Genomic DNA, 12468 nt, shown 5'->3' with positions numbered 1-12468 from the left:
TGCTCAGAGAGAAACGCTACTTTTTAAGAATAAAAACTTTTGCGTTAAAGAAGTTACTTTGAATTCTCAATTCCTTTGGTTAGAGTTGGCTTTCCGGCTACAAGGTGCTGTTTTCCAGTTTTTTGTGCCAACTGCAATCTGTAAACCTTGTTACTATAGTAATTTATTGCTTTTTACAATACAGATGTCATCCTTGGCTCACAAAAGGCAGCTTCATACAGCACCTTTTTCAGAAGGCAACCAGATATGTGGAGCCTGGCGAGGTTTTTTTTACCTTTTATGTTTGGCAAACATTTATTTTTTCTTGGTTATAAATGCAGATATTGGCAAGTAAACATGCATTTTCTTTATTCCAACTGAAAAATGTTTTCTACAGTCCTGCTTAATTTTTTTTTAGAAAGTGATGCGGGACAAAGCAGATCTGATTATTGGGGCCTAAGCTTAGTCAGGTGGCCATGGTTATTTGTCCAAGTGCAACCAACTTCTGAACCACCCTTGATAATTCTGTCCATAGCATGGCAGTGTTTTTAATTCCCTTCTGGTTCAGCTTTGAGAGTGTACAATATTGGAACCTTCTGTTCTTTCCTTTTTCACTTACACTAGGGGAAAGGCTACCTTTCCATAGGTTCATGTATTAGGCTGTCTGCCGATGAGACATTTTAAGCATAAACAAGCTTACCCTAAATTTAGGAAAATATTGCTGATGTCAGTACCCCAAGGAAATGTTGTTTAGGCTTGTACATGTACATCATTCACTGACTGCCCCTGTCCATTAGGGGGGCAAGTGCCAAACAAGGGGTACATTGTATGATTTTCCCATCCATTGGTCCAAGTTATGTTTTTATAGGGTTAGGAATGAGCTTTGCTTCATATGGATGGGAATTGGTAAGCCTGCTCTGGAAAAAGGTGTTACCTTTGAGAACCATACCTATTCCTCTAACATGTCCTGCTTGTTTACTGTAGTCACTTGACCAGTTTGTGTTGAGGTTGGAATAACTGGTGTACTCTGAAAACCCATAAAAACAAGACGGCATAAACTCATCAGACTAAACGCAGAACCTAACTTTGGAACTGGAATGGTTTGCCTAAAACCAGTGATTTGCATTAACTTTGTTCTGCATCTAAAAAAGGATGTGTTTAGCCGCAGGGTCATTTTAACAGGGTTTCTTTGGTATTTTAATGCCAGTAAAAATGCTGGCTAGGAGATGTCTTTTATAATATCGCTCTCTTGTAATTTTTTTAACCAAAACTGTGTCAACACTTGGATTAATCACTGGCTTAGTGATAACTGGATATGAAGGCTACCCTAATTGTACTGCCACATTCATAAAGCTCGTTTTCATCCTTTTTTTATGTTGGGGAGCTGTGGTTTGCTCCCATACTGTTAGCCATTCCCAATACCAGCACTGCACTGCTCAGCAGGGTGTTTACCTTTATCTGTATTTGGTTCAATCCTTGTCCCTTGGACCTGCATCTTGTCGTTCGAAAGACATGTCACTGCTCTGTAGATCAGATTTTGACTTGGCAATTTAAGTGCAAGTTAAACTTTGCATTTCTATGTTAAACAGTATGGTGTCTGGTCATCCTATTAGACTAGAACTTTTGGAAGTAGAAAAGCACATTTCTTTTATCTCTGGATGTTTTTCTTGAATGCTTCTATTCTAGTGAGTACAATACTTGACGGTACATTTTAAGCTGTATGGGAGTGCTCTGTGTGAGAATGTACTTGGGTGATTTTAACGGATTAATTTTGACTTTGTTTTTTTAGCTGAGTGATGCTATCAGTATAATTGGAAGAGAAGATTTTCCACAGAAATGGCCAGACCTCCTCACGGAAATGGTGAACCGTTTTCAAAGTGGAGACTTCCATGTTATTAATGGAGTGCTACACACAGCACACTCCTTGTTTAAAAGGTTTGGACTTTGTTTACAGTACAGTATCTCAATTATTGGGAAACAAGTGTTTCCTAAATGTCATTTCTTTCCTTTTGAGCTTAACTTTTACAAGATGCTTTTGATATTAACAGTTGCTCTTTTAATTGGTCTACGAACTGTTGTAGAGAAGATATATCTGGTGAAGAGAAGCATGAAGAGTTTTTTTGATGTTCTTCATTTCACATTGCTGCAGTCCTAACACTTGGGTAGTCCGCTGTCCCTCGGTCGGCCCGAATATCAGAGCATAAGGCTGACGTCGGTCAAGGCGCATTTGACTGACATCAGAACGTCAGGGAACAAATGCGCATGACCGACGTCATATCCTCAGTCTTTTTTGCCACATGGTCCGATGCAGAAGCAGTGTTGCAAGTGCCGTTCGGCGTTCTGAAATTTTTCGAAGTTTCAGACCGAAGTCAGAGTTGGTTAAGTACCCCGTTGGGGAATATTTTGGTTTTTTTCTTGCCTCAGTGGTTTACCGGATGTCAGAAAAAGTGAATAACTGTATTTCATGTGGGAAACAGATACGCATAGGGATTACCATAATTTGTGTATACCTTGTTTGGGACCTGAAACACGACGTTGTTGGGTGTCAAGCTTTTGTGCTAGGTTTAATAAGCGCACTATAAAGCGTAGGTTGGATTGTGCCAGGTTAGTCTTTGGGAGGCGGTGCAATTACAATATGCGTCGGATGCTCCGGCCGCTTCTTCAAAGAAGCAAGGACAAGGCAGTTAAACCTAGGTTAGAGGAGTCGTCAACCGGACGCGGTTCCTTTAGAGACGTCAGTGGAACCGGTGGTTCCGGCGGAGGCCTCTATGGAGTCCCAGGGAGAGACTGTGTTTTTACAGGATGTGGCCTCCCAGGAGGCAGGTCAGGCTGTAGGGGCTTCTCAGGTAACTGTACTCCCCTCCCTTCCTAAGGTGTCTAGGCCCTCTCTTTCTGCTTCCAAGGCTTCCCCTAGAGGCAGGTCTAGTTTTGCTTCTGTGGGTGTCACTCCTAGTTCTTCAGGTTCTGTGCCCAAAAAGCACATGCTTAAAATGGCAGAAGATTTAATTACTTTAATTAGAGGCTCTATGCCTCCTCCTCCTCCTGATAAGAGGCCTAGGATGGAACCTGTGTTAAGGGGATTATGAGCAGGCTTCGGATGTGTCTGAGTCTTCGGCTGAAGACTTGCAGGAGTATTCTCATTATTCTGATTCTGATGTGGATGATTCTACTCCTTCTGCTTCTCCTCTTGAGGATTTTTCTTTTTCAGAGACCCTGCACTCCATGAGAGAGCATTTTAAATGGGAAGGTCAGGATTTCTCTGATTCCAGGAAAAGGCTTGGGGAATTTTTGTTTTTACCCCAGCATAGGCCTTTAGCTATACCTCCTGTTCTGAATGTAGTGGAAGACGTGTTTGCAGAGGCTTAATCCTGATTCTTTGCCTCCTGCTCCTGTTAAACCGGATAGGTATTACAGGGTGCCTGAAGCTCATAAGTATCTTTTAAGAGTCCTAGGCAGACCCAGAAACTGTTAGCCAGGGGCCTAAGGGTGTAAAGGCTTCTGTTGTCAAGAATCCGGTTCCTGCAGATAAAGAGGCCAGGGCCTTGGATAGATGGGGAAAGAAAGTTTATACTACTTCCACTCTAGCCATGAGAGCTTTGAATTGCCAGTTTCACATGTTGAAATATCAAAATTATCTCCTTTCACAGTTGAAATCTAAGGTGGATGCTCTGGCGGAAGGTATTGATTGTAAAGAGTTGCAAGACTTAGTGCATGTTTCTGAACAGGTGGGTAAGCATTCTTTGCAATGTGGTTTTGATGCTGTACAGGCCTGCGTCTGGGGTGGCTGCCACTGGGTCAGTTCTTCGCAGGCATGCTTGGCTGAGGGATCAAAATTTATCTGACCATGTTAAAACTAGGATTTTGGATGCCCCTTTGCAATCTGATGTCTTGTTTGGTTCTCCTGTTGAGGCAGTTTTAAAGAAAATGGAAGACAAGGCTAAGTCTATGCAGACTGTTAAAGATTTTTTGCAGGTTCAACCTCCAAAGTTTAGTAGAAATTGGCCTTCTAAAGGGTGGACGTATCCTTCTTATGATTCCCAGTCTAGGGGTAGATCTAGGCGTGGCAGGGGCAGAGGTCAGGGCTCTTTCAGGCCTAGGACGGGGAGTTCTCCTGCACAGTCTTCGGGTGAGGGCAGGGGTCAGTCCTTTCGTAAACAGGCCCAATGACCTACCTTTTCAGCTGCCAGAACCTTCTCGCCTGGCAGCACCTTTGGGAGGAAGGTTGGCACTTTTCAAAGAAAATTGGAGTTTGATTACCCAAGACAAATGGGTACTGGATATCATACATCACGGTTACAGGTTTTATTTCCATACCTTGCCTCCTTTCAAAGGCATGCCAGACATTCCTCCTCAACAAAGAATAGAGGCTCACAAGCAAATTTCTCTGTTACTCCAAATAGGGCCATACAGCCGGTTCCTATGTCAGAAAGGGGCCTAAGTTTTATTCTCGCCTGTTCCTTGTGCCAAAAAGGGGAACACGTGGAGACCGATTTTGGATTTATCTATCCTCAACACTTATCTGGACATTCCCAAGTTCAAAATGTTGACGTTACAACAGCTTTTACCTCTACTGGGCAAGGATCACTGGATGGTAACTTTGGATCTCAAAGAGGCTTACCTTCATGTTCCTATCAGGCTAAGTTGCAGGAAGTATCTGCGTTTTCGGACTGGGACTTCTCACTATCAGTTCTCTGCATTGCCCTTTGAAGAAGCTTATCTACTGCGCCCAGAGTATTTACAAAAGTTCTGGCTCCAGTGATAGCATTCTTCAGGCTGAAAGGAATACAAATCTATCCTTATTTGGGCGATTGCCTGATACTGGCTCAAGGAAGGGGCGAGCTTCTTAGGTCATTTGGGTATGTGATAGCAGTGCTAAGATGCCTGGGGTATTCTGTGAGCGAAATAAAGTCCAGTCTAGTACCCTCTCAAGACATGTGCTTTCTGGGAGTAAGACTGAATACAGCATCCCAGATGGCCTTTCTAACCCCGGACAAACAGAATCTTTCCCTTTACTTCCATCATCTATCTCTTCAGTCCGGGCTGACTGCAAGGACAGTCCTTCAAGCCTTAGGGTTCATGGCATCTTGTATTCTGGTGCTTCCCAATGCCAAACTGCATATGAGGAAGTTGCAATGGTATCTCAAAAATGTATGGACACAGCACTGCCAACATCTGGACACTGTCATTCAAATAATACCTTGCATTCAAAAGGAATTTTTGTGGTGGGCTCAGGAATGTCACCTAAACAAGGGACTCTCTGTGACCCGGCCAGAGGCGAGTCAAATTTTAACAGATGCCTCAGACAAAGCTTGGGGAGCTCATCTAAATGGAAAGTGGATACAAGACAAGTGGCCTGTCAGACTACAGCATCTACATATCAACTTGAAGGAGATGTTAGCAGTCTAGTTTGCATTAATAGCTTTCAAGGATTTACTTCTTCCAGGGCAGGTGTTTATTCTAACAGACAACACAACTGTCATGTGGTACATCAACAAGCAAGGGGGAACACATTCTTATCCTCTATGCAGGCAAGCAATGATTTTGTGGGAGACTGCACTCAGTTTACAACTAAGTCTTCAGGCAAGGTTTCTGCCGGGAGCACAGAACTCCTTAGCAGATGTGTTAAGCAGACAAATCATGGATCCCCACGAGTGGAAACTGGATCTTCATGTATTTCAGAAATTGACAGTGTCCTGGGGAACTCCAGACATAGATCTGTTAAACTTCTCCACTAAACCACCAGCTGCCAAAGTTTTGCACAAAGCGGTTTCATGCCACAGCTTGGAAAGTGGATGCTCTTTCTTTCAGTTGGAAAAATCTTCATGTGTATGCCTTTCCACCTCTGCCTCTCCTCCCAAAGGTACTTCTGGAGGTCAGACAGGACAAGCAAGGATGATTTTGATAGCTCCAGATTGGCCTCGACAGCACTGGTACCCATTACTGAGAAGTCTGGTACGGAAGCCTCCATGGCCTTTGCCTTTGATTCCTCATCTGTTGTCCCAGGAGGACAGTCATTTGCTCAATGTCAAGCTTCACTCTCTTCACCCAACAGCATGGCATATTCTGTGTTAAACCATAAAGGGTCTCAACTTCCACAACAAGTTTTGAATGTGATTTTTGGAAGCTAGAAGGCTTAGTACAAGGAAAGTGTACGCAGATAAATGGAAGAGATTTTTATTTTGGAGTGCTGCTAAGGATTTGGATGTTTCTGAGCCTGATTTAAGTGTGGCTCTTCAATATCTTACTGAGTTATTGGACAAAGGTTTGTCCTTCTCTTCTATTAAGATTCATGCTGCAGCAATTTCAGCTCACTACGACTGTGACCCACCATTGTTTTAAAATCCTTTTTTCAAGCAATTTCTTAGAGGGGCAAAGAATATAAGACCCCCACGTAGAGCTCCTACTCCTGCTTGGGATCTCAATTTTGTGTTGGAGAAACTCACTCTACAACCTTTTGAGCCTGCAGCTACTGCTGAGTTGAAATATTTGTCATGGAAGACTGCTTTTTTGTTGGCCATTACCTCTGCAAGAAGGGTTTCTGAATTGCAGGCCCTTATGGCAGTTGAGCCTTTCTTAATTTTCCATAAGGATAGGGTATCTTTACGTACTAATCCTTCCTTTATGCCTAAAGTGGTTTCTAGTGTGGCTTTAAACCAAACTATTCATTTGCCTACATTTTATGCAAATCCCAAACTAAAGGGGAAAAGATTTTGCACACTTTAGATGTACACAGGCAGTTGCGATATTATTTGGACAGAACTAAAGGGTTCAGACAATCTCAGCAGTTATTAGTTTCTTTTGCTTTGTGCTCTCAGGGCAAGCCCGTGTCAAAACAAACTATTTCCAAGTGGATTGGATTTTGCATTGCTTTCTGTTATTCCCATCATGGCAAAGAGATTCCAGCTGGGATTGGGCCTCATTGCACTAGGGCTACTGGCACTTCCACAGCTTTTTGAGGGGTGGCTACTAAGGATATTTTGGAGGCAGCCACTTGGAGTTCAGTGCATACCTTCTCCTAGGCATTACCACCTTCCTCTGTACTCTAAATCCAGGGCTGGTTTTGCCACTGCTGTGTTGCAGGGCATTTTGGCAGGCCCTGCTTCGTATAGTTTAGCCAGCCTCCCTTACCTCTGCTTTGGGATTCTACCCAAGTGTTAGGACTGCAGCAATGTGAGATGAAGAACATAGTACAGTTTTGTACCTACCATAAATGTAGATGTTCGAAGATCCACATTGCTGCAGTCAATTCTCCCTCCTTCCCCTCTGTAGTTTGAGGTGGTTGTGTGGCCTGGGTTATCCCTCTGAGGTATAGTGTATATATTGTATATATTGTACATATTTTTGGTGGTAGGCTGGTTGGTTGGTTTAGTTGTTGTCTATGGGTTTTGACCTTTCTTTTTTAGGGTCTTCTGACATCTGGGGCAAGAAAAGACTGAGGATATGACGTCGGTCATGCGCATTTGTTCCCTGACGTTCTGATGTCAGTCAAATGCGCCTTGACCGACGTCAGCCTTATGCTCTGATATTCGGGCCGACCGAGGGACAGCGGACTACCCAAGTGTTAGGACTGCAGCAATGTGGATCTTCGAACATCTACATTTATGGTAGGTACAAAACTGTACTTTTTATCCAGTACATGGACTGTGTGTGTGTGTGTGTGTGTGTGTGAGACCTGTCTACTCTGCCTTCCCCATGGGTAGAGCTTGTATGGTGCTTCATTTCTGTAGCCATTCTGAAGCTGTCAGTGCTCTATGTAAACCCGGAGTGCTGATGTGGAAGGGGAGGACATCTTTCTTTGAGTAATATATATTTAGTTATTTTTAGTCTGGTTTCTTGTTGTGGAAGAGTAATGCTTTGACTGGAACCTAGATGACCTGTTTGAGGAGCTGGTTGGGAAGAAGGTTAATGTGAGAAGCGTATGCCATTTTACCCATCCTAAGACTGAGGGTGTGGTCTAATTTGCTGTAGTACTTAAAGTTGTGCAATACCCATTTTGCATGCCCTTGACTTTTAAAAGGTGTTTGCATGCTGACACTGCACGTGCTTAAATGGGAGGCATTACAAGCCCCCTGTAGTAAGTGTGCATATCTGCTGTTAGACATGAGGTTATGCTATAACCCACCACCTCCACAGTCCTTATTTGCAAAGTGCAACTGCTGTGAAGGTTGAGGGCATTGGCTAGATCTTTATCTTGGGGATAGGACCCATGTAAATGTTTGGGGGGAAGGATGAGTACAATACTTGCTGGAGTAAGGTTGCATCCTGTCCCTGGTCAAAGTAACGTGGTGGTAGTGCTGGTTACGAGCAGTCTCACTGTCTGCGTAGATTGGTTCCTCCTGTTAGCTGTTACTGCAGGATAAATGTTTTTTTCTTTTACTACTCAAGTGAGGTATAGAGTTATTGGTGGTGGTGGGCTGATGGCCAGCATGTAGGGAAGTAGAATTAATCGCTGGCTTTTAGCAGCATTACATTAAAACAGGGATGGCATGTGATGAAAATCTTTTTCCAGAAGAGGGAGTAAGGAATAATCTTGCTTATGCTTGGCTAAATCCCCAAGAGAGGCCCAGTTTTAAGGTCAGAAAGAGACTAAGACAGATTGTTTATTACAGCTTCCAGATGGAAAAGCATGTTTGGGGCCAGTATATCTTTTTATGGATGAAGAGGCTGTGACTTGCACTTCTGAAAGCTGTACTGTCCCTTTGCATTAGGACTTGAGGAAACTTTTTACCCCCTAGTTTAAGTAGGGGAGTATGCTGACCTGGGAACGGATAAAAACTTAAGGTGGTTTTCATTTGGTAACTCTAAATCGGTTAGCACTGCTTAAAAATACTCATGTCAGATTTTTTTCTGCTTGGTAGAGAGTACCTGGTGGCAAAAATTGAATAGGCTGCTCTGTGATGCCTCATCAGTAGTTCATTGGCTTATTCTTGTGTTTTTGTTCTGTTTTGCAGTAGCCTGAGAAATTGTTTGCGTTGCTTTTACTGCTTTTTTAGCTCCAACTCTTCTGACTGGTTAGAGGGTCAAATCTGTAATGCAAAAACAGTTCTGAAAATAAAAATGATGTAATTTTGCACGATCTTCTGGCTGCTGAGTACCTTATTAAAATGAGAAGACTGGGTGAGCCAAATTTAGTTTTTAACTATCAGAACTTGCTCTTCAGTTTCTCTCCTGACTTTGCCATTGCTCATTATGAGGGCATGGAATTCAAAAAATAGGCCACTTTGTTGAACCACAGCTGCTAAGGAACGACTGAGATTGTTAAAATACTGACAAGTCAGCGGAGTCTGGTAGACGAGTACATCAGCATGTGTGTAGATCAAAAGGACAACAGATGGTTCAGAGCATTATCCTTGTGCAAAGTGCTTAGTTTAAAAAGTGCTTAGTTTTTATATATATATATATATATATATATATATATATATATATATATATATATATATATAAAAGTAAGTTTTGAAATGTGCATATACAAAATTCCTTGGTTTGCATATTAGCTAGGCATGTACTCCATTGGGGCTTTGTTCCACCATATTGCATGTTATACGATAGTTCAGAACTTGAAAATGTTCTTGCTCCAGCTTCTGGAAACTAAAAATGTTTCTTCAATAATTTCAATAGGTATCGACATGAGTTCAAATCAAATGAGTTGTGGTCTGAGATCAAGCTAGTTTTGGAAATGTTTGCTCAACCTTTAACGTGCCTCTTTAAGGTAAGTTCCCTGAGATTTCTGGAACTTTCATTTTTTTTTATTTCTGATTAGTTTATGGAATGACTTTGAATTATTGCTATAAGATCTGATGCTGTTGCGGTAATATAACAAAGTGTACATTAAATTCTGGTATTTTTGAAAATGGACTGCTGTATTGGCATATGAGGTTGAAGTCCTTGTAAGGTCCCCAGGCAGTGTGTGTGGTTAGTGGCTTGGACACCTGAAGTTTGGTTTTCGAAATAAGGACTTGACAGTTGGCCTGCTCACTGTGTGTTTGGGAGGAAAGGAAGGGGTATGTGCCTGGGCATAAAGCTAGTGGTTGAATCCTTGATAACACAATATTACAGATGCAGTCTCCAAAGGATTGCAAGTGGTCTCCTTGGATGAATTTTGTCATGTGCTTGGGGGATGCTGGTTGGTAAAATAGCCCCAATACCCTAGCACTAGGTTGGCAGCTGTTATTTCTGGCTTGGCTTCCTCATCTGGGGAATGAATGGATTGTAGGACTCTTACCCCATCATCCCAAGTAATGAGCCAGCCCTGTAGTGATGGGAGGGGCAGGTAAAGTGATTTTGCTGAGATAGGGGGGGGACTATGAAGTTCTTATTTGCAGCCTTAGCAACGGTAACAACATTCATCAAGAGCTCATTTGTGCACTACACCAAAGATATACAGCCAAATCCACAGCCAAAGTAAAACCGTGCCAAAGTAGGTATTCTGGAAGTGGAAAATGCTTAAAGTAACCTGCCCCTAGAGTTCTGTTCCCATGTCTGGGGAAGCTGCTGCTGCCATTAGTAACAAGCGAGTCAACTTTTTTCTGTTAAGAAACCATAAAACCAGTATTTGCTTCTCAGTTTTCTTTGGATAGGAATAGTTTACGGGATCTGGCTTGGGGTTTGTTTCAGGCTGTTGATCTCCTCCTTAAAGCAGTTTCTGGTAAAAAGGGGGATTCCTCTCTTCCTGAAGAGATTTCAGATTCTGAATCTGAACAGGAAGATGCTGGGATGGATTCAGTTTTCCCTTCTCACCCTTCTATTTTCAGATTCAGAAACTGAGCTCTCCTTTGAGTCTTGTTAATCCCTACGGGAGTTCTTCTTTCTCTGATACGATTTCTAGAATGTACCAGTGTTTTCCGTAGAATACTGAGGTTTCTCGCTCCCTCAGAAATTAGTCATCAGAAAAAGCCTTTTCAAGAACACTCATTCCTTTTGCTTTGTCTGCTTTAGAGTGTGTGTTATTGCTTTAAGTTTTCCTGATAGGCAAGCCAGCTGCTCCTAAACAGTTAGGATGTATAAAGTTTCTCAGGCTTTTAAATTTGACGAGGTCGTAATAAGGCCGAAATATGCAAATCCATGGCTAGTGGGTTTGGCTTTATTGACCTGAAATTGTCCACTAAAACTACTTCAGATTTAAGTCATGGGCAGTCAATACGCCATGTAGCTGAAACACCTGATGTTCATAAGGGTCATTTGCATGTATCCCATGTGCCTCTGTTACAGGAGGTTTGGGAGGTCACTCATTGGAAGTTCTAGCTTGGCTGGAGTTTTCATTTTTTTCCGATTGGTTTTTCAGTGTGACCTTCTAACTTTGTTTTAATTTACTAACTAGAAGAAAATGCTAAGTGTTCTATGTTACCGTTAGGAGACAAATATGATGCCATGAAATTCAGTGTGTATTTGTATATGAATGTTATGTGTATGTGTTTATATAAGAGTGCATGTTTGTGATGTACAAATAAGAGGCAAGATATTTATATGCAGGCTTTTGTACATCTAGACAGTGATAACAAGTTTCATTTTCTTGCTGTGAGTTTTATCTGCTTTAGCAACATTAATACTAAAGTGCTTTTTCTTGTCTGCTTTGTTTTTTTTCAGGCCACAATTGAACTTTACCAGTCTCATGTCAATGATAAAAGCGCTCTCAAGGTTCTCTTCTCCTCCTTGATTTTAATTACCAAACTATTTTACAGTTTGAATTTCCAGGTAACATTTTCTGTGTGAAATGCAATAAGTCTTGGTCTTGTTTGTTTCGTAATTACAATTTAGATAAATATAGCACTTCTACGAATTGAAACATTTTGTAGCAATTTCCTGTCATCTGATGATTATGGTTGTGAGCTCTTTTTCTCCTAGGGAAGTTTTGTCAGGGTTTGGACAGCCTGGTTTGCCTCTTGTTTTAGGATGAGTATTCTAAAATCAAGAAACAGTTGTCTCTTCAGTGATTACAGTCTGTGAAGTACAGGACAATAATGAAGAATAATGTTATAAAGCCTATATTTAACACATCAATAGAGAAAGTAAGAGTAATTTAAAAATAGAATTGTGTATTATCTTGTGGGTTTTAGGTGAAAAGTCAGTGTAGAGTAAATGTCAAAGCATGCTTTTTGCCAGTCTAGTGAAAGCTTACAAATTAACAGAGTACGTGGCTTTCGTTTGATACCAAGGCATCCATTTATTACTTTGACTAAATGCTGCTTGGGTGCTTTTTCTGTCTGCTACCATCAGCTATCTTGTATGTCTTGGTCCCTGTTATGTCCCTTATCACTGGGAAGTCACTAGCACAAGGGCAAGAGTCAACTGGGGTGGGATGTAATTCACAGCAGCCATTGGAAGTGATTTGTGCCCTTGGAAGCATGTTCTAATAGTGGGAAAGTTTCTTTTGGACTACAACACTGTCCTTTATGGCTGATGTGAGCATATGTAGCTTTGCAGTTGCATATAGTGTGCCTGCCCATGTGCTAATGATGCTTGATATCACATCCTTGGGTGTCCTGCACAACT

General features: G+C 41.9%; 1 protein-coding gene across 1 annotated transcript in view; it reads left to right on the top strand.

The window, feature by feature from the left end:
* The window catches only part of CSE1L (chromosome segregation 1 like), a 1337268-nt gene that overhangs the window by 125042 nt on the left and 1199758 nt on the right, over positions 1-12468 (top strand). Inside the window, exons 5-7 of the mRNA XM_044088970.1 lie at positions 1769-1914; positions 9598-9688; positions 11563-11670. Of these exons, the coding sequence (XP_043944905.1) occupies positions 1769-1914; positions 9598-9688; positions 11563-11670 (345 nt within the window). The remainder of the gene's footprint in view (positions 1-1768; positions 1915-9597; positions 9689-11562; positions 11671-12468) is intronic.

Source organism: Protopterus annectens, chromosome 12.part0 (assembly GCF_019279795.1).
Source record: "Protopterus annectens isolate FY-2018-M chromosome 12.part0, PAN1.0, whole genome shotgun sequence".
Lineage (NCBI taxonomy): Eukaryota > Metazoa > Chordata > Ceratodontiformes > Protopteridae > Protopterus > Protopterus annectens.
This window is presented reverse-complemented; position numbering and strand designations above follow the sequence as displayed.